This window comes from Kogia breviceps, chromosome 11 (genome assembly GCF_026419965.1).
Source record: "Kogia breviceps isolate mKogBre1 chromosome 11, mKogBre1 haplotype 1, whole genome shotgun sequence".
Lineage (NCBI taxonomy): Eukaryota > Metazoa > Chordata > Mammalia > Artiodactyla > Physeteridae > Kogia > Kogia breviceps.
Window position 1 is genome coordinate 12,225,326 of NC_081320.1, and position 22,245 is coordinate 12,247,570.

Consider the following 22,245-nt stretch of genomic DNA (forward strand, 5'->3'; position numbering starts at 1 on the left):
TGCAGGAGGCGCCCGCCCGCCGCCGTCAGACCAGTCGGACGGCTTCGCCCGCCCCGCCCCGCGCCGCCAGCCCGGCCACCGCCCTCCGTCTCCCCGCCGGAAACCCAGTGCCGCCTCGCGCGAGCCGCGCGCCGGAGCTGGACCGGCCTGGTCCCCCGCGCAGCCGCCGCCCCGCGTTCCCCGCCGTCCGCGGCCCGCGCCTGGGCTCCGGGCCATGGGGCGCCCGGGCGGGCGGCCGGGCGGCCGGAGCAGGAGCCCAGCGGGACACTGGTAAGGGCAGGTGGGGCCCCGGGCCGCCCTCGCTGCGGAGAGCGTGCCGCGCACTGGGGGCGCCGCCGAGCGAGGGAGCATCTGCGCAGCCGGGGAGAGCGGGAAGAGGCTCCGAGGGGCGAGAGCGAGTGAGGCTGGTGGGGTCCTCAGCGTTCAACCGCATCAGGGGGTGGGGCCACCGACAGCAGGGGGACGCTCACTGGGAGAGTCATACTGCCCGGCCTGGGGTGCGGTGGCTCCATAGGCTCCTCCAGCCGGGCGGGGTGCACCTGGTTGCAGGAAGAGCCCTTAAAACCATCCAGCGTCAGACCTGGGCGACCCCGAGGGCCCAACTCCTTATCTCCCGTTGGCCTCAGTGGCCCCTAGGCCGGTGACCCGGCGGGGCCCTCCTCCCTGCTCCCTGCTTGCTGGGAGCCTGGCCAGTCTGGCAGGCTGCCCTCGCCAGGAGCGCCCTGGGATGGAGGAGAACCCAGCTCTTCCCCACTCCCTTGGATGCTGGCCCCTCTCCTTGGCCCTTCTGGGTGTGTCTGGTCAGAAAACACCAGAGGTTCCTAAGAAGGTAAACAGTGTCTGCTCAGCAGACAAACTCACTTTCCCCTCTAGGGTTCTTTCAGGCTCTAGGTTTGAGTTTAGCTTCTTTCAGTAAAACAGTGGAGCCAGGGCTGTGAGTTCCTTGCCGGTGTTTTTTTCCCACTTTGCTAAGTGTGCTGACCCAGGCCCTTGTGTCCATTGCCTGCCTGTCTAGGTCAGGTGGGCAGCATCAACGTGAAGGCCCGGGCGGCTGGGGGCGCCACCTGCCCCTGAACCTCATTAACCCAGCCCTTCCCCTGGCGCAGAGCTGATTGGATGTAATTAGCAACTAATTGGATGTCTCCGAGCCCCTCTACATAAGAAACGTCAAGGTCAGGTTTAGACAGCAGATTGTGCTGAGTGATTCATTTCTTTCTTCCTTTATGTGAGGGTTCTGAAGAAGGGTCATTCATTCATTCATTCATTCATCCATCCATCCATTCATTCAACATATATTTACTGAGTGCCAACCACTAATCAGGCATGAAGGTGCTGGGAATACAGCTGCTCTCGTTTACATGAATTGCGGGAGAGAGAAAATAAGCAAGTAAGCAAATGAATCACATCAGTTCAGAGAGTGATTAAGTGCTGTAAAACAAAACAAAACAGGCCGATGATGGGCATGACCCTGAAACAAATCAGAGAACTCGGCCCTGAGCTAGAAAGGGTAGCAAGCAGGCTTTCTAAATGAGGTGGGAAAATGGTGCCATCTTCAGGCCCTCAAATTCTGGGGGCACAGGATAGGATGTCCTCTGTGACCATGAACAGGGACTTATGAGCTGCCTACAAGGGATCAGTGAATAAAGGATGAGTGGTGAGTAGCCCCCCTGTGGGCTCCTGAGAGTGTCCTTCTTGTTGGGAGGCTTAAATCTGAGGTGGAGCTTTAAGCTTCCCCAGAAGACATATCCTGTTGACTCGATCATTTGTTCATTCATTCAACAAATACTGAGGGCCCATATGTTAGGCACTATTCAGGGTGTTAAGGATACATCACTGAACGAGACAGCCTTTCCTCTCTAGAGCTTATTTTCTGGTGGAGAGAAATGGACAGTAACAGTAACAGCAATTTTCATGTCATGTCAGATAAATGCTATGAACAAAAGCAAAGCAGCTTAAGGGGTTAGAAGGTGAGGGGACCTCCTGGGTTCGATAGGGTGGTCAGGACGGGCTGTGCCGAGGAGCTGGATGTAGACAAGACACAGTCGTGTGAATAGCTGGGGGAAGAACATTCCAGGCACAGGGAACGGCAAGTGCAAAGGCCCTGAGACGTGAAGGAGGCTGGAGCAGGCTGGGCATTGCTGAACAGGAAGGAGGCCATGGTGGCTCTGCGAGGTGAGCAGACATCTCTGAGGCTCTCATTAGAGGAGGCAGGGGCGGGGCTGACTGGAGGTATCCAGGAAAGCAGGTGATGCTCTCAACTGCCGCGGCAGGAAGATTTACGTACTCCCAAGAAAACTCAGGGTCAGACCTGGAGGTTTACACTAGTAGGGGAACAGGCGATCACCAGAGATGGAGAACGTGTCTCTTGGCGGGAGAGCTATCGCTTGCTTTCCTTATACCCAGCATCCACCCAACAACATGGGCCAAAGTGGAGGTACACACCAAGTTTTCCAAATCAGTAAAGACTTGATATGGGGAGAAAAACTGTTGCCTTCTAGGAAAATTCCAATAATCTTCTGTTTTTCAAAAGAATGATCTCATTAGTAGACTTAAAAGGAAAACAGGAGAGGATCTCGGGCACGTACTATATGCTAGGCTCTCTTGAGCACTTCACGTGCCAACACAAATCATTCTCACAGCACGTCTGTGATGGATGGACCAGCCCGTTTCACAGATGAGAAAACTGAGGCCCAGCGAGAATAAGAAAGTTGCCCACTTTTACACAGCTAGTAAGTGAAGAATCAGGATTTATAATCAAGTGGTGCAGTTTGCAGAGCCAAGTGCTCTGAAAGAGAGAGAGGTTTTGGCTGAAGGGATGTTTGTCTGCAGTAGAAAGGGTCTCCGGGGTGCCTCGCAGCAGGGGTTGGTTAGAGAGGAGACAGCAGGACTTATGGGTGCATTCCACTTCTTTTCTGCTTTTTCAGATAATATTTGCATGGGTTAAAAGTCCTTTTAAAAATATTTTGAAAGGTACTACTTGCCTGTGTTAAAAATCTTTTTACAAGTGCTAGTTCAAACAGCCCTTAAGGAACACAGTGAGAAATCTCCTTCCTTCTCCTGTCCTCTGATTCCCAATCTTCTTTAGAGGCAATTGAGAATACTTGCAGACATATGTTCTATTTGTAAATGAGCATATACATATTATACTTTTTCTTTTCTTTCTTTTTTTTTTTTTTTACACAAATACTAAGAATATGAATACTCAGGTCTGGGACTTCCCTGATAGTCCAGTGGTTAAGACTCCACGCTTCCACGGCAGGGGATGGGGGTTCGATCCCTGGTTGGGGAAGTTCCACGTGCCGTGCAGGTGGCCGCAAAAATTTTTAAAAAAAGGATACTCAGGTCTGTACCTTGTACTGCACCCCCCTTCTTTTTTAACTTAATGTGCTTATTCAGATTCAAGACATATAGATGTGCTTCATCCTTTTAAAATAAATGTGTCATATCTCACTGAATGGATTTAACATATTTATCTAGCTGTTCCTTTATGGTCTTCTACATTGTTTTCCCCATTTTCATCTGTTTGCTGTGATAGACAAGTATGCATTAAGGATACTTGTACCTACATCTTTGCTCACTTCTGTGACTGTTTCATTAGGAGAAATCCATACATGTGTACTTACTGATTGAAAGGCTCTGTGTATTTTAGATTTCAGTTGATGCCGGCTTGGTGTTATAAACTGTTCTTGCCAATTTGGCAGACCAAAAAAATGGCATCTCGTTGTCGTTTTAATAGGTATGTATAGTGAGCGGCGTTGTGAGTCTCCTGTATGTTTTAAGCCCTTCGTCTTTCTCTTTCTGTGGACTGTTCATGTCCTTGGCCTATGATTTAACTTGGATTTTTGTCTTGTTGTTATTGAATTACAGGGGGTCTTATGATGATTTTCTCTCCATCCCTCAACTCTAGTCCCACTGACTGACCTTCGCCATCTTCCCTACCTTTGTGCACAGCAGCTACTCTGATATATTTATGATACGTTTATCCTGGGATCTGGACTATTTTAGAGAAATATATGATGTTGATTTATATATGCATGTATTTTAAACTTACATATGTTGTACTGTGCTACAAATCATGATCTTACTTTTAAACCCGGTGCTATTTTTTGTTGTTGTTGTTGTTTTTAGCGGTACTCGGGCCTCTCACTGTTGTGGCCTCTCCCGTTGCGGAGCACAGGCTCCGGACGCGCAGGCTCAGCGGCCATGGCTCACGGGCCCAGCCGCTCCGCGGCATGTGGGATCCTCCCGGACCGGGGCACAAACCCGCGTCCCCTGCATCGGCAGGCGGACTCTCAACCACTGCGCCACCAGGGAAGCCCCGGTGCTATTTTTAAAGAAGATTTATCTGGCTGCTCCCTGGACGTTCGGTTTGTTGCTTCTGATCGCTGCACTGCTTTCCGCGGTTGGAATTAGGGAATTATCACAACGGTTGATTCTTACTGGCTTGGTCTAGAGAGCTTGTTTGGAGAAATGGCATGATGGGGGTGAGCCCTGGAGGTTGAAGAGGATTGGATAGGTGGAAAGGAGGCTGGGGAAGGGAACAGAGCACAGCATGAGGACACGCCAACGTGTGAAATTTCCAGGAACTATTCAGGGGAGCCCCATAGACTGGGGGTGTGCTTCAGGGTTGGGTGTGTGTGGTCCTAGGAGGGGCCGGGGGCCTCAGATGCCCGTGTTGCGTTCTCCCTAAAGACAATGAGGAGAGGTAGTGGGGTGGGGGTCAGCCAGGAAGGATTTTCAAGGGCAGGAGTGATCTCCTGGAGGAGAATTGGGATGGACTGTGGACAGGAGCCCGAGAGGCAGGAGGTCCCTGGGGTTCTCCAGGTAGGTGAGGAGAAGTGGGGCTGCCGGGGAGGGAGGACCAGCAGGCCTGGGTGCTGGAGGCATGAAGGGGGCCTGCTATCTTGGGAAACGGGGCACGTGCGACGCCGCAGACAGGACCCGGAGTGTGCAGGGCTGGGCACGGGGCAGGGGGGCAGGGGGAGGCATGCTCGCGGGCGCGCGTGGACAGGCTATCAGGCACCTATTGATTATGAAGTCCTGCTCACCTGGCTAAAGGATTTCATTGGCATTTAGGACCCCGGGCTGGTGGGGGGCGGTGTTCGTGAACCTTCAGCGAGTGGGCAGGAGATGAACGTGTGGCAGTGGGTGAGGTCACCATGGGAGAGCATTAAGGACAAAAGAGGCCCCACTGGAACAAAGCCCTGGGTTGGGGATGAACAGGCTTGAGAAGTGGATGGACAGGCTGGACCAGCAAGGAGGCACGGATGCACCTTCGAACGCTGCCCTTTGCCGGCTCCGCAATCTCAGGAAAGCATCCTCTCAGCCTGGGAACCTGGGCAGGGGTGGGGCGGGGGTCCTTGTAAACAAGGACGGCCAACGAGGGGTCCCTGCCTTCCTGGCATCTCTCAGAGTTCCCTTGGAGGATGAGTGGAAGGGCTGAGGCAGACAGGAGAGAAAAGGCCTCCGGAAGCAAAGGTGTGCGGGCTCTCTCCCCGGGGAGGAGCTCGGGGCCCCAGGGCTGTTCCTGCTGGAAGCTGCCAAGCCAGACTGCCCGCTCTGTCCCTGTGGGCAACTGTTGATAGACATGATCTGTTCCAGCTGGCACAGAGAGGGCACCGGGCAGCCAAGGGCTTTGTTGCTCTGGGCAGGCTCATGTGTGAGCCTCCCCAGGGTAACACCGACCTTTTGGGGGTGGGGTGGGCCCAGACAAAACCCCCTCTGAGTTTTGTCTCCCTCCTTTGCAATGTCAGCATATACCTGTTCTCTTTTTTTTAATAAAGTTTTTTTTTAAAACTTTTATTTATTTTATTTTTGGCTGTGTTGGGTCTTCATTGCCACATGCGGGCTTTCTGTAGTTGTGGCGTGCGGGCTTCTCATTGCGGTGGCTTCTCTTGTTGCGGAGCACGGGCTTCAGTAGTTGTGGCACGTGGGCTCAGTAGTTGTGGCACTCGGGCTCAGTAGTTGTGGCGCACGGGCTTCGTTGCTCCACGGCATGTGGGATCTTCCTGGCCCAAGATCGAACCTGTGCGCCACCAGGGGAGCCCACCTGTTCTCTTTTTTATGTAACACCAGAGCCTTGCTTTTCCCCCTGTTGTGCACCTGAATTTCCTGTTCATCAGTCAATGACTGATGAAGGCTAATTAGCATTATAAGGGAGACCCTCGACCCCGCCCCGTCTTCCTCCAAAAGAGTAACTGCTTGAAAGGTTGGATTCAGCTCACTCATTTACATAGCTTGTCATGATTTTTGACAGAAGTGTTTTCCACCTATACTATTTTATTTCATATTTTTCCTTGAATACACACAATTTGAAAAAGACAACATGAACTAGGCATTATTTACTCTAGCGTGATCCTTAGCAACAATATCTGTGAAATCGTGGTTTTTTTTTAATGCATATTCAAATACATGCTTAACTATTAAAAATGTTTATTATGTGTACCATATGCCCTACTTAGGCAAACACAGCTTTAGATTAGTGGATTCATGGAGGAGATAATCTTCGCTATGTGGGAGAGGGGGAAATAAACCTTTTCCTCTACCCTCTAAGATTTTGTCACTGGGACCTCTGCGTATTAAACTGGCAAAAGATTAACAGTAGAAAAAGGTTTATTGGCCTGCACGTGGGAGCCAGTCAGAGAAGTAGCTGGCTTGTTAAAGGTTTAGAGGCTTATGTACCTAAATTAGTAGGGGAAAGGGAGCACGGAGAAAAAGCCTTCTCTGGGAAGAACAAATAGGTTTCTTTTCCAAAGACAAATGGGTTTTTAGAACAAATGAGAAATGACAAAGTAGTGATAATGTTGGTTTCTACAGGTGTGAGTGTTTTTGCAGTCTCCTTCTGGGCCATAAATCTCTCCTAGAGAAGGGGTTCCGGGTAGATTTTATTGAGTTCTCCCTTCTGGGAGTAGATCTGCCCTGCAGAAGGAACTTACCGCTGCCTTATTTCTCAGAATTGGCTGCTTTTAGTCAGATAAGGAAAGCCCTGAGAAGGCTTCTTACTGTAACTGTCAAATCTCAAATGTCTGCATCCCAGTTCTGGGGCTCCGAGTAGGTCCCTACACCAACATCAGAGAGGTCACCCTGCATCCAGCTGAGCTGGGGTAGCAGTGAGGGGTCAGAAACAACAAATACCCATGCAGGCCCTCTTAGGCCCGCCCCCGTCTCACTCTGGTAGCCCACTGGCAACCTGGTGGGTAGGGGGGTTGGCAAAGAACCTCCCAGTCTTTAAAGTGAGCGGGGAAATGCAATCATTATTTAATTCGACAAATTTAATTTATTTTTGCTGATGACAAACATCATACATATTTATTTATTTGTTTGTTTTTGGGGTACATACGTATTTATTTTTAAACAGCAGGTAGACACCAAAAACACATAAAGAACTTAACATCATGTCTACTGTTACCACACCTAGATAGCCGCCATCAACCAGTGTTTTGGTATTTCATTGCCTAAATACACACATTTTTAAAAAAATTGAGACCGTGCTGAATATATAATCAAGTTTCTTACTTAATGATATGCCATGAGAATCTTTCCACTTCATGAAATACTCTTCAAAACCAAGGCGGTTAAGGGTTGCTGAGGTTTGCTCTATGGTTCTATGGTTCTATCATAATTTATTTATCTGGTTCCTGGTGGATGCTGAGGAGGTGAGCATTTTTGCTTTTATAAGTATCTTAGTGCACATGTATTTCAACAGATGTTTGTAAGCATCTTCTGGGTGCCCAGGGGGCTCAAGGACAGATGTGAATAACTGTAGAGCCCTACTCTCTGCTTACCTTAGAAGGACAGACCTGTGACAGGTGGCTGCAGGGAAAATGCTAATCTGAAAATACAGGGTGGCTTTGGGAGAGAGCAGCTGGGGCCGGAATAAGAAGGCCAGGGAGTGGTGGCCTGTCCACAGGCTGGGTAGGGACGCCTTCCAAGGTTACTGTACCCACCGTGGGATTGGGCAGCCAAGTGCAAGAGATAGAGGCTTGTCACTCACTTTCATAATAATCGCTTCCGGCCCTTGCCCAGGAAAACACGGGCAGCCTTGGTGCCCGTGTGTGTAGGGCGGTTGGCGATGGTGCTACCGCTGGCCTGTGGTCCCTGTCCTCACTGCCCTGCCTCTGGGAGACCTCTCCCTCCCAGTCTAAGACCACAGGTGTTAGGGAGGGGCACCAGTGACCCCTGCCATGGGCTCAGTCCCCAGAAGCCCTCACCCTGGCCCTCCCTCCCAGCTGCTGGCCAGTGGGACTGTCACCATCTACTCTGGCAGAGGAATATTTAGGAAGGCAGGTGTCCTCCTGTCTGTCCTCCCTGAGGGCCCAGGCTTGTGGAGGCCTGAGAGCTATAAGAGGGAAAAGGGCATTTTCTGAAGGAAGGAGTAGGTGGCTGCCTTACTCCCAGGCCTCCCTAAAGGACAGAACCTCTACAGTGACAAATTCAGGGACATGGGGGCCCGTCGAGGTGCTTCTGGCCTCGGCCCTCCCCTGGCCCGGCAGCCGGGACCCCCAGAACGATGGCAGTGAGTCCCATCACTGTTGGAGTTTTCATGAGCTCCGTGTTGTAGAAATGAGTTCAGGCTGGGCCGTGAGGAGCGCTGCTCGCTTGGAGAGCAATCCTGCACCTTCTTATCAGCAGCGTGTAAATGGCAACGGGGTGTAGCAGAAAGTGCATGTGGTTTGGCAGTCCTGGGTTCAAGTCCAGCCTGAGAGGCTGCTCTGACCCTCGGACTCCTCATCTATTCTGCGGCATGGGGATCATAACACCCCAACCCCACCCCAGACTCTAGGGTTTGGAGATGCTGCTTGAAAACGACCTTGTGGGTGTCAGCCCCTAGGGGCCCTCTGTGCAAGGTAGTTAGAAGTCGGGTGCCCATTCCCTTCCTCTGCTGCCTCCCCCCCGTCACCCCTCTGCCCCTCAGGAGGGCAGGCTGTGTGCTGAAAGCCCCAGAGCTCCTCTCCTGGAAGGTGGGCTCCACTCCCCACCTGTGCCGAGCAGCTTCCGCTGCGGGCAAACAGGAAGTCACTCACCTCAAGGGAGGCAGGAAGGGGCTGTCTGGCAAGGCTGCCTGCCCCTGGACTGCAGTTGGGTCCGGAGGCTGCGTGTCTGCCGGGCCCTGGGGAAGGGGACAGTGGGCGGGGACCCCCAGAAGTGGGAGGGGGCACCAGAGATGAAAGCTCACCTCCAGCAGGGACTCTGGGCGCAGGAGCTAGTTGCCCTGCGCCTGCCTACACTGAACCACACGCCCTGTGAGCTGCAGGCCCTCCTTGCCTGTGGACCGCCCCTCCCCCCGCCGGCCCCTCCCCCCGCCGATCCAGTTTTGCCCCTTGCATGTTGGGAAGGAGGTGAAAGTGCTAGGGGACAGAACAGAGCTGGCGGCTGCAGGAGCCTGGCAGTCTCTTCGAGGAGTTTGCTGTAAGCAGGAACCCCGCGCCCCCCCGCCCGGCCACACCCCAAATCCCCCCAGATGCACACACCAGACACGCATAAGACCCGCTGCCTGGGAGGAGAGGGGAGAGGCAGACTCCGTTTCCCACGGTGCTGCTTGATGTGATTGAGGGTCAGAAGACGCAGCTTTGACTCATCCGTTCATCGGAAGGTTTTGGAGCAGTTATGAGCCAGGTCCTCTGCTGCACAACCTGCTCCACTTGAGAAGTTCACAGTCAGGGGAAGGATGGAGACTCATAAATACAGGGGGGAAGCCGATCGCTGGTGCCCGGCCTGACCTGCAACATCTCAGCCCCAGGGAGCCCAGCATGTCAAGGGTCCCTGGGATGGGTTCAGAGCCGGGAGTGGAGGGGGAAGACCCTTGTCCTCTGCTCCTAATCAGTCCTCACCTCATGGTCGCCTGGCTTCTGCCCCCGTCGGGCCTCCAGCCCCCACCCCCAGCTTGTCTGTAACCTCCGTGTGGCCTCATTCGACGGACACTTGGCTCCTTATCTTGCTCTACTTTCCCGTAGCGTTTGACACAGCCGACCACTTCCTGCTTCTGAAGTTATCTTTCTCCTCTCTTGTCTTTCTTGGGTGATGACACACCCTCATGCTGTTTCTCTTACCTCCTTGACAGCCCCTGCTGTTCTCCTCTGAGGGCTTTTCCTGGGGAGGCTCCGCCAGCCCCCAGCGTGGGCCACCTTCCTGCGAGTCACGTAGGAGCTCCTTTCTTCAGCCCGGCCCCTCCTGTCAACTCCAGGTACCAGCTACCCCTGCTTGAGTATCTCACAGATATCTCAAACCTAATATTTATTTATTTTTGAAACTATATCTTTCTATTTTAACCTTCCAATATATTATTGTTACTGCTTTATACAGTTTTAATGTCTACTGCCTCTTTACCACTCTTTGCTCATAATTTGTTCTTACATCTCAGACCCTCAATCTGGGAGAATTTTCTTTCCTCCTAAAGTGTATCCTGTAGAATTTTCTTTAGTTTGAGATCACACTTTCTTAGATTTTATGTATCAGAAAATGTCTTTATCTCATCCTCGTTCTTAAAAGATATTTTCATTATATGTGAAATTCTGGGGTGGCAGTTATGTTTCTATCACTGCATCGAATATTTTATCCCAGCGTCTTGTGGCTTCTATCACTTAAGTTGAGAAATTTGCTATCAGCGTAATTTCAAACCTAATAGTTAAAGAATGAAACTCTTGGTTTGCTCCCTGAAGCCTCATCTCCCCACATCTTTCCCATTTCAGCAAATACCATTACTACCCATCCAAGTTGCTCAAGCCAGAAATCTAGAAGTTGACCTTGACTTCTCTCTCATCACTTACGTGGCAGATTCTACCAAAAGCATCCCTGATATAGATCCCACATCCTCTGTCTCACCTCTGCCATTTCTACTGGCCCCCCCAAACCACTGTCCCACCTCCCTTGGACTGTCACAGAGCCCCTGCCTGGTCTCTCCGCTCTCACCGAGCCCTCCACTGTCTGTTCTCCATGCAGCAGCAGGTGATCCTTAAAAATAAATACACCTGTCACTCCCCTGCTTAGCCCTGGGGACCCCGTGGGATCTGGCCCCATCCTCTTCTCCCACACTCCCCTAGGCCAGCCGCACTGGCCATGCTGGCTGGCTTTCTGTTCCCTTCACTCCTGGAGACCTTTCCGGTCTCGGGTAAGAAATGAGACATGCAGTTTCATCTAGCTAAAATGCCCACCCTACGCTCTTTCCACGCTGGCTCCTCTTTATGGGGATACGGTGCCCCCGGTCTCCCTTCACAGCGACTTTCCCCGCTGCTCGCTTTCCTCTCTCCCCGTCCCATCCCCCTGCCAGCATTTATCACAGTTTATAATCACACACTGATTACTTCCTCGCTTGTTTATTTTCTGTCTGTCACTTGATTGGAAGCTCCTGAGGACAGGGGTCCTGTGCTTTATTTTTGAGGGTCAGCAGCTTCTCGCATTGGGATGGCACGGGGCCGGTGCTGACTGAGCCGTGGCCACGTGCCGGACGCCCTGTGAGGCTGGAGGCCTGAGGGAGGGTTTGCGTTTAGGCCGAGGCGGCTGTAGGTTTCTGGTTTACCTGGCTGGGCAAAGTGTTGTAAAATGCTCCACACAGGAGGAAGAGCAGCTTGAGGAAGGTAGTGAACCAGGTTTGTGTTGCACTGACCTTGAGATAAGCCTGCCCCTAACATTTGCAAGCCCCAGAAAAGGGATCAGCGGAGGCCCCCCCACCCCAAGATGTGTTCGGATATGTCAGTGTTTATGACACCGCACCTGATGAACTGTTATATAAAGTGTGTCCTCTTTTCCTGCCTCTCACTTTGATGATGACCTAGAGGTCCAGCTCCGAATTAGGATTCACAGCCTCTGCTGAATGTGGCAGCAGAGGCCACCCCAAGCCTTTAGCTCCTTCCCTTTCTCTCCCCTGTCCTGGCTTGGTACCGCGCGTGCATGGAGGGGGTCGACCTGCCCCCAGGTCCAGGCCCTCTCCACCCCCTCGCTGCCTCTCCCCCTCCCCCCAGGTCTAGGACTGCACAGAGCAGTGATGTCCCCGGGGAGGGGCAGGAGTAGAGGTTCCACGGGTCCAGGAAGCAGAGAATCTCAGACTTCTGGGTGCCCAGAGAAAGGCCCGGTAGGCATGTCCCTGTGGACTCCTCGCTGTGTGCGTGTGCGTGTGCGTGTGCGTGTGTGTGTGTGTGTGTGTGTGTGTGTGTGTGTGTGTGTTGGGGGGTGCAGCTGGAGCAAGGCTCAAGCTGGAGCCACGCCCTGTGCGCTGTGGGCCAGGCCGGCCTGGGTCTGAGGCCCTTGGATTATGGGCCTTGCAAGTCGAGGAGTCTTCTGGGCGGTTGGATTTATGAGGACTAGAGTTCAGGGAGGGGGGCGGGGTCTTTGGACCCTCAGCAGGGAAGCTGGTGGTCACTGAGGCTGGAGAATAGATTGTGCGGAGGGAGGACAGAACAGTCTGGTGAGCGTCTGGTTCCCCCAGCCTCGGACTCAGACTCCTGGACGCCTGTGGCCTGTGGCCTGCGGACATACGTTGAGAATTCAGCCTTGGGGGACGGATGACAGTCGGTCCATGTGGTCACATGCTCTGAGTTCTAACCACAGCTTTGTGATTTCTAACCACAGCTGTGCCACCCCATGGGCAGTGGCTTAACCTCTCTGAGCCTGCCTCTGGATCCATGTAATGGATATCGTAACACTTCATAATGTAAGTGAGAGGGGGGACTCAGGGGCTATTGGGGAACCCTTTGTCACTGCAGGACAGTCATACCAGCTGCCATTATTACCTCCATAAGACAGAGCCACACACAGATTGAGGGAAAAAGAGAAGTCACCAGCCCCAGGGTCCTCCCGAGTCCCTCCCGAGTGCCCTGCCAGGACCCGAGAGCTGGGCAGAGATAAGGACCTGGTGGCAGGACGTCAGGGAGGAGGGACGGGGCGTGCTCACAGCCCAGGACGCTGCGCCTTCCTCTTTCTTTCTCCCAGGCCCCTGATTTGGGGCTGCGCGGAGGGTGGGGGACCCCCGGTGCAGGGGCAGGGGGCTGGGGCCAGAGGCGCCGGGCCTGGGAGCGGGTGCTCTTGGCTCGGGGCAGGAAGTGTGAGGTGCAGTGCAGCTGGGGAGCCCCGGAGGCCTTGGGGCAGCAGGGGGGTGAGTGTGGTGAGGGGAGCGGAAGTCGGAAGCTGCAGCCGCCACGTTCCCCATTCACAGGCCAGACGGACGGGCCAGCAGGACCGCTCCCGGGGGGCCGGGCCCACGCATCCCTTCCCGGGTCCTCTGGAGGTGAGCAGGGTGGGCCTGCTTCGGGTGGGGGGGGGCGCTCGGAGGGCGGGGATGCGGAGAGTGACGTGTGGGCCCTTGTGGTGGCCGCCGGGGCAGGTGGGCAGGAAGAAGGGCTCCGTAGGCCCCTGTGTGTGGCACCTGCCGTGCGCCCGGCCTTGGGCTGCAGCCCCATCCTTCCCCTTCCTCCCCTGCGTCAACCGGCCCCTCCCAATCTGGCCCTTTCTGTGATTCCTGCTCTGGCTCCCACGTACCCCAGCCTTCCCGGAGGCCCTGGGGGTCCGCAGTCATGAAGTGGCCAAGGACGCTCCCTCCTAAAGCTCCCGTGAGCCTCCCCAGGTCCGTGGTGGCTGCTGTGACTGGTACCCAGCGGGGGCTTATGTGGCCAGAGGCCCCAAGTGAGCCTTGACCCCTCGACCCTGGAGAGAAGGAAGCCATCTGGGCTGGGGCTTTGGGGGGGGGGGGGGTGGTCAGCTTTGGGTGCGGTCACCATAGGAGCTCAGACTCGGGGCTCCCAGCGCCGTGTTGACTTCAGTTCCCCACAGGGAGGACGGGTTGAGGGGAGGGGCCCAGCTTGCTGGTTGGCCTGGGCAGTGCTGGTTTAGGCCCGTCGACCTATTGGGTAACAGGGACCAGCTCACTCTCAAAGGCTTCCCTGTTTGGGACACCGTCAGGCCCCCGTCAGGCCTTCTAGTTGTAATTGTTCATCTCAGCCACTGCCCCCTTACGCTGGGGCCTGAGATCCTGTGGGTGGAGTCACTCCTGTGCTAAAAGGCTGGGAAGGGTGACCTGTCATCAGCTGATAATAAGTACTCCAGGGGACTGAGGGGCCTTAGCCAGGAGGCCTGTCTCCCAGGGCTTTAGGGCGTCACAGGGCTCCCTCCTCTACGGATAAGGAACCAGCCTAGGGATTAGAATCCAGGCTCTAGGCTCTTTGTAGTGGGAGGGGGAGATCCAAGAAGGGGTGAGGGAGGTGCAGACTGGTCCTGAGCCTTGTTGTCCTTCACAGGCAGTAGCTTCTCTTGGAGACCCTGTGGCCCTCTTTGCCCGCCCTTCCCCCATCCTCCCTGCCGCCTGGTTCTCTCTGCCCCTACCCCGTCCTCTCTGCCCTCTCCATCCTCTGTCTCTGCCTGAGTCTCAGCTGACCCCACCTCAGCGTTCTCACCACCAGCTCTGTGTGTGTGTGTGTGTGTGTGTTTCTCTGCACATTTGCATGAAGCCTCCTTCCGTGTGGGCAGGATGTGGGGTGGCCCCTAGTCGTGTACCTTGGGTGCTCTGGCCCCAGCTTCAGGCCGGCGTCTGTCCTGTAACTTGAAACCGGAGATGCTCCGGGAGCTGTCCTCAGGGACAGCACCCTTAACCTGGCTTCCGCCCAGGGCTGCTGAGGGACAGGACAGGTCACCTCCTAAATCCCTGGATGGGCCAGGAGCCTTTGCTCTTTTGCATAGGAAGGAAACATTTCCAGGGCAAAAGGAAGCAGTTTTCTGAGTTGGAAGCTTAAAGGGAGACAGAGAGGTACACACTCCAGATAGGACATCCCGGGCTGACTTCTGGGGGACTGAGGGAGCCCACCGGACTGAGTCCGTGCTGTCAGGGAGGGTGGTTGGTTTGGCTGCAAGCCAAGTTAGTCTGAGCAAGACATAGTGTTTCTGAGCACCTCCCAAGGGCCGGGCCCAGCATTAGCACTCAGACCCCCTCCCATTGTCTAGCAAACCTCTCAGGTAGCTTTATCCATCTTCTTTCCTTCTTTCACAGGCAAGGAACCAGGTGAAGTTTTGGACAAGAGTCACATGGCTTGTCCGTTGTAGCTAGGATTTGAGTCTAGTCTGTGAGCCTCCAGGTGTAGGGCTAGTGGGGGCCGGATGCAGGACATTCACGCTGTCACCTTTCGCACTCAGGCAGGCTCTCCCCCGGCCTCCCATGGCCTTCAGCACCTCAGAGCACAGGCTCTGTGCCTAAGCCGGGGGTGGAAAGCAAACCCACTCTCAAAGGGATGATCCAGGTGCCGTCTGGGCTCCTTCCTGCCCTAAGATCAAAAAGACCTTGCCTTGAAGCCCAGGGGGGGGTTTCGGGTGGTGATGGGAGGGACTTATGTCCCCCTGGTCCCCCAGCCATGGATTTCTGTGTCCTTTACCGCCCATCAGCTAATGCAGGCTCAGCCCCTGAAGAGGTTACTGCGTTCAAGACAGGAGCCCTGGGGGCTTCCCTGGTGGCGCAGTGGTTGAGAGTCCGCCTGCCGATGCAGGAGACACGGGTTCATGCCCCGGTCCGGGAAGATCCCACATGCCGCGGAGCGGCTGGGCCCGTGAGCCATGGCCGCTGAGCCTGCGCGTCCGGAGCCTGTGCTCCGCAACAGGAGAGGCCACAACAGTGAGAGGCCCGCGTATCGAAAAAAAAAAAAAAAAAAAAAAAAAAAAAAAAAAAAGACAGGAGCCCTGGGCGCTGCCTAGTGGAGCACTTGTTCTCTCCCCCACCGCCTCTCAGCTTCCTCCCTAATATTTCCTCTCACTGGCTTCTGGACTCAAAGCGTTTCTTTGGATTCCAACGAGCCATCGCACTTCTCTGAGAACTTTTCCTTAAAAGTTTTCTCTTCCTGAGCCATCACATGCTTAGAAAAATGAAGGACTACTCATGTCAGAGATAACAAAGCCTACCTAAGAAGCCTGTGGCAGACACTTTCTCCCTCCTTGTTCTGGTTAAGATGCCTGAGGGATTTCAAAAGCCATATCACTAAGCATCAAGGGTGAAAAAAAAAAAAAGGTAAACCAAGAAAATGCTAGAAACAGGAGACCTAGGCTCTGCTCCCCAGTTCCTCTGAGAGTGTGTGTGTGTGTGTGTGTGTGTGTGTGTGTGAGAGAGAGAGAGAGAGAGAGAGAGAGAGAGAAAGGGAAACTTCTTAAACTCGCATTTCTAGTGGAGAGCACAGACAAGGTGGTTGAACGGGGCCTGAAGTCTCCTTCTCTCTGTCCAGCTACTGCCTCAGAGCCAGAACCCAGATGAGCATTTTGGCTGCTGGGCTCTCCTGTCAGGAGCCACCTCTGGAAAACCTCTGCTCTAAGGGTTCTGGGCTTCCTGGAAGGAAGGTGCGATTGGCTCATGGCCAGACTGGCCCTCAGGGGGAAGTCTTCATGTCATAATGAGGCTAAATCTCCTTCTCCAAGCCTCAGTCTCCCCAGTACTGTAGTAAGGTTGTTGAGGAGGGGGCTTTCTGAGGATCCATCCACCCATCCACCTACCCATCTATTCATCCACGCCCTCCATCCATCTATCCATCCAACTATCCCTCCCTCCCTCCCTCCATCCCTCCCTCCATCCATCCATCCATCCACACACCCACCCATCCACCCACCCACCCATCCATCCATCCTTCCACCCACCATTCATCCATCCATCCATCCATCCATCCATCCATCCATCCATCCACACACCCACCCATCCATCCATCCACACACCCACCCACCCATCCGTCCATCCATCCACCCATCCATCCATCCACCCACCCACCCATCCACCCACCCACCCATCCATCCATCCTTCCACCCACCATTCATCCATCCATCCTTTCATCCATCCATCCATCCACACACCCACCCATCCATCCATCCACACACCCACCCACCCATCCGTCCATCCATCCACCCATCCATCCATCTATCCACCTACCCATCTATTCATCCACCCCCTCCATCCATCTATCCATCCAACTATCCCTCCATCCCTCCTTCCACACTTCCATCCACCCATCCACCCATCCATCCACTCACCCACCCACCCATCCATCCATCCATCCATCCACCCACCCACCCACCCATCCATCCACCCATCTACCCACCCACCCATCCATCCACCCATCTACCCACCCACCCATCCGTCCATCCGTCCATCCACCCACCCACCCGTCCATCCGTCCATCCACCCACCCACCCACCCATCCATCCGTCCATCCACCCATCCATCCCTCCATCTCTCCATCTTTCCTCTTATTTTCACAAACATTTCTGGAGTGCCACCTCTGAGTCAGACAGGCCCTGCCCTGAACAGTGGGGGAAACAGGTGAATTAAAGTGACTCCGCATCAGAAGAAATTCATGCTTCCTTCAATCCCTGAATGCCCAAAAGAATTGATTTATGGGTGGGAAGAGAGAATGCTGCTTAAGGGAGCTACAGACCTGGGTTCGGATCCCAGCGTCCCCACCCACCAGCTGAGCTACCTGGGCACATTTCTGAGGCTCTCTGAACCTTGTTTCCTTATTAGTAGGCAGGCGATGTCACCACGTGTCTCACTCGTGGAACTGAGCTCACAAGACTGAGTCTGGGGCTGCAAAGCATGAGCTGGATGAGTGCTACACCGCAGGGGCGGGGCACTCTTGACATAGGGTTGGGTTGTCAGGTACAAGACAGAACGCAGAGCTGAATTTGAATTTCAGATAAATAATGAGTCCGTTTTCAGTATAAATATGTCCCCAATATTAGGCATCCTCTATTGTTTACTTGCTAAATGTGATAACTCTACTGAGAGGCCATGTGCACCCATGTGGACCTGTCTGCCTGCCTGGACCCAGGCCCCCCGCCACCAGCCTCTGTAACCCCAGGTGTGTCTCGTGGGTGGTCCTGAGCTTCTCAAGTCAACACTAACCCTCAACTTTCCAACCACTAGAACTAGAGGCTAACGATATACCATCAGAACTTTGAAGTTGGAGTGGGTATAACACAATTGGTCACTAAAGCGATTGTCGGTCACTATTTCCACAGCGAGACAGCAGTAGCAAGGAGCGCAAAGAACCTCCTTCTTGGCGATTACATTTTGGGAAGGGAAGGCAAGCTAGAACCACGTGGCTTAACACACTAGAAATTACACTGTGGAGTAAATGCTCTGAAATAAGAGAGAGAGGGATGGCATACAGACCTACCTCTTTCCCCACCCCGTGCTGGATCTGTCTGTCCCTGCTTCCCCCGCAAGTCCCCACCTCACCTCCCTTGGGTCCTTCAGTTCCCCTCAGGCCCCAGACATCTGTTGTCTTCTCTTTGGTCTCTGGAAAGCTGCTACAGCTTCTCTGATTTTCCTTTCCCTTTGAATCCATGGAGGAAGACCCCATTTCTTCTGGGAAGGCCAATTCAATCCTCGTTTATGTCTAGCATGGCCATTAACATTTACCTGTATGGCTGCTTTGTTTCATATACATATTTATTTATAAGGACCTATTGGCAAAGAGGGATGTGTGGGACTCCTATCTTGTTAAAAATTGCAGGGCACCCTTTCCACCAGCCACTGCCCGCCATTTCCCATTCCCATTATTGGCATTTGAACTTTCCTGTTAAGTGATTCACTGATGAGAGGAGGGGAGTTGATGTCATTTGGGCGGAATGCTGTGAGGCTCCTAAGGCAGGCACACATCGGATAGAATGTGTGGAGGAGGGAGGACGGGGTGGGGTGTTTCCAGAGGGGAGCCAGCTAGTCACAAATAGACTAGGTCTTGGCAGGGAGGGAGGGTCAAGGGGTCTGAGAAGGGAGGTGAAGATGCCTCGTGTTCAGGTGCCTGTAAAGTAGGTGCTTTCCGGCACCTTGCCTATACCATCTCCTAAATGGAGCTGCCTTCCCAGAGTTTCCTGTACCCTAAGAGATGGTTGCTTGAGAAGCCTGCGGTGGGGTGGGGGGGGGGTAGTGTCTCACCTCCTTACTCACATTTGGTCATTCTTCCAGGCAGGCCTGGGAGGGAGGTTGGATCCAGAGGGCTTGCCCGAGTATAGACAATGGGTTCTGGGTGCACTCCCTCCCTCCCTCTTGGTGATAGGACTATAGCAGGGCTCTCCCCTGGGGTGGAGAGAAAGAGCCTCGAATGATGACTGAGGCTGAGCTAAAGGAGTTGGAGACCCATAGGAGGAGCAGGGTTCAAATCTATTGGCTTCAGGGCATCAAATACAAGATTAAAAGTAAGAAACGGCCCCACCTCTTGGGAAGTCCCAGTCTATTGGGGAGGCCAGCTGAGATCTCAGTGGTAGATGGGCCCTTCCTGGGGGCTAAAGCTTCAGAATCCTGAGGCCCCAATTAAGCAATGACAGATTCTTGCTATGCTCACAGTGAGGAATATGGGGGTTGGGACAGAGGGAGCAGTAAAAGCCCAGAAAGGGATTCTGGTTTTGAGAGACTTTTATTTTTTAACATGTTTATTGGAGTATAATTGCTTTACAATGGTGTGTTAGTTTCTGCTGCGTAACAAAGCGAATCAGCTATACATACACATATATCCCCATATCTCTTCCCTCTTGCATCTCCCTCCCACCCTCCCTATCCCACCGCTCTAGGTGGTGACAAAGCACGGGGCTGATCTCCCTGTGCTAGGCGGCTGCTTCCCACTAGCTATCTATTTTACATTTGGTAGCGTATATATGTCCATCCACTCTCTCACTTCGTCCCAGCTTACCCTTTGAGAGACTTTTGGGAGGATGCTTTCAGGGGGAATTCGAAACTGAAATTTGTGTGGGTCCTTTCTCATTTTTCTTGGGCACCTCCTGAAAGAAGGAACAGCGCCCGGCCGAGCTTTCTTGGTGACCTTAAACAGAGAGACCCCACCCAGCCTTTGTTTCCCGGCTCTGAGTGTTCCCATTGATTGAGTGTCTCGTGGGGGGCCGTGAAGTAGGTGGGAGTATCAGGAAGTTACGCATGGTTACAGGTCAGGAGCAGGTGTGTGTGTGTGTGTGTGTGTGTGTGTGTGTGTGCGCGCGCGCGCGCGCGCGCGCACACGTGTGTGTGCTTTTGTTCCCCCAAATATTTCAGAATGGCTTACACGTACGCACAGTCCTCAAAATAGAGATACGCGAGTGAGGAAAGTGAGGCAACGGGAAAATAAAAGCTGCGACATGGTCCAGGGTGCGCTTAATACAGGAAGTGCGTGCATAGGGCCTGCGGACTTAACCTACACTTCCTGAGGGCCAGTACCGAGGCAAAACAGGTTGAGTTATGAGTTTCACAGTGTCCACAAGATCAGAACAAGCCAGTTGTTCTGAAGAAGCAGGGCCACCCCGAAAGCCCTGTAACCGGGGGGCCACGTGCAGGGAATGGAGATGCATGCTTCTAGAAAATGCCCCATGAGAATCCTTGGCTGCATCTGATTGGGTCCGGCTCAGAGTGCCAGGGTGGCCCACGCGCCGGGCAGCTCTGAGCAGGTGTGGGGCGGCCCCAGGTTCCCGCTCCCCAGAAGGCAGCAGTCTCCTCCCCGTGCAGCAGGTCTGCCCCGTGGGCCGGAACATCCTCCTGCAGCAGCCCGGGCTGAGCTTCCTCCTGAGCCAGGCTGCGTGGCTGTAACTGAGAACCGGCCAGTGAGCTGTGGTGAGGATGCAGGCCCCAAGGACAGGAGCCTTGGGAAGTGGAAATGAGCAGCTGTGGCCTTTCATCCCTGGCTGCCTGCCCCTCCCTCGAGTCTGTCCCATTCCCCTCACCTCTAGTCCGTGTCTCTTTGGCTCCCACGTACGTTGCTTTCCCCATCCTTTTTTTGGTTTGCTGCTGCTTTCCCGCTATTTTGAGACATTTCCACCTTATGCTCCTGCCATCAACGCTCTTAGCCTTGACATCCTCCAATCCAGGTTCCCCAAGGAGGGGTCTGGCTTGCCCAGTTCACCTCTTTCAGCTCAGCCTCTCGGGCCACCCTCAGCCAACACACTAGTGTCTTTGGGGCGGGTGCCGCACGGGGCTGCGGAGGGCAGCGGCCCTTGGCCCGGGCTGTGGATGTGGCAGGCACTCGAAACCACGTGTAACTCACTGGACATGTGCTTCCAGGGGCTGGGAGCCCAGTGCTAACCTGCCTTTGCTTTGGGTACTTCCAGGGTAGATGTGGGGTCCCAGTCACCCCCCTGGCCGGTGCTACCTCTAATCTACACAGTGGGCTTGTGAAGGCGGATGCTTCTGGGGACTCCTGTGCAGCTTGCCCTCTGTGGATGATGGGTGACGACGGACTCTGTGAACACCCCAAACCCATGGAATTTCTCGACATCTGTTTGGGAGACCGCATGCAGCTCCACCCAGAAGCACACCTGAGGGAGACGCGCGGCCGCCCTGACCCTCTCGAACCTTGCGGGGAGCAGACCTGGGCCTCTGACCCTCCTGATTCCACGAGGCGAGATGTTCATCCCAGGGGCTGCAGCCCAGAGCCCACGCACCCGGGGAGCGGCTCTTCCCAGGAAGGGGCAGGCCAGAAAGCAGCATCCCCTGGGTCGCCCCGGGACAGCCGTCCTCTGGGGAGCCCAAGGCAGAGCCAGAGCACGTCCACCCAGGTGGTGTTCTGGGCGGGCATCCTACAGGCCCAGATGTGTGTCCTGGACCTGGAGGAGGAGCTAGAGAAGACGGAAGAGATCAGAGCTGAGCTGAGATGCTGCCTCCCCACGGCGTCTCCCAACCTCCCCGCTTTCCCCTCCAGCCCCGTGGGACCCCGGGACTCAGGCCTCCACCGCAGCCCACCCGTGGACGTGCGCGAGCCCTCGGGGGAAGATAGCAGCGGGCCTGAAGGGGAGAACTGGAACCCGGCATGGCCGAGGGAGGGCGCGCCAGACTCGTCCCCGGAGTGGGGTCCCGAGGAGGAGAGCATATTCTTTGACAACCCCCTCTTCCTGGAGAGCCCTTCCTCGGTCCCCAGTGTGTCTGAAGCGCGCTTTTCCTGGGGGTCCTCAGATCCCTGCGCAGATGTGAGGATGGGGCCCCAGAGCCCGCAGACCCTGGAGCCCTCACCCCCAGGAGGCAGCGTGCCGTGGGAGCTGGGCAGGGAGCCAGATCTGGGGGACAGCGCAGTGGATTCCAGCGGGCACGCCATGCCTCCGTTCCTTGTACCCACCTGCAGGCCGCAGTCCTCCTCCTGGGCTGCGGTGGGCACCACTGAGGGGGCTCCCGCAGCACCTCCCGGCCAGGAGGAGAGTGAGGTAAGCAGAGCCCTGGGAACCAACCCCAGGCTGTGCACGGGGACACGGAAGGAAGGGCCTTCCTCTGTGGTCACCAGGCCCAGCACTCTCTTCCCAGGTGCTGGGGCCTTTGCGGATCCTGGA

At 54.6% G+C, this 22,245-nt stretch overlaps 1 protein-coding gene across 4 annotated transcripts in view; it reads left to right on the forward strand.

The window, feature by feature from the left end:
• Positions 1–204: 204 nt before the first annotated feature.
• Positions 205–22,245, forward strand: part of PSD4 (pleckstrin and Sec7 domain containing 4) — a 38,085-nt gene continuing 16,044 nt past the window's right edge. The window contains exons 1-5 of one of the 4 annotated variants that reach the window (XM_067007240.1): positions 10,063–10,183; positions 11,958–12,067; positions 12,565–12,646; positions 13,148–13,219; positions 21,037–22,122. In XM_067007240.1, coding sequence (XP_066863341.1) covers positions 12,623–12,646; positions 13,148–13,219; positions 21,037–22,122 — 1,182 coding nt within the window. In that variant the 5' untranslated portion in view covers positions 10,063–10,183; positions 11,958–12,067; positions 12,565–12,622. Of the gene's footprint in view, positions 271–10,062; positions 10,184–11,957; positions 12,068–12,564; positions 12,647–13,147; positions 13,220–21,036; positions 22,123–22,245 lie in introns of those variants that run through there. The other 3 variants (XM_067007241.1, XM_059079082.2, XM_059079084.2) reach the window with 3 other exon arrangements.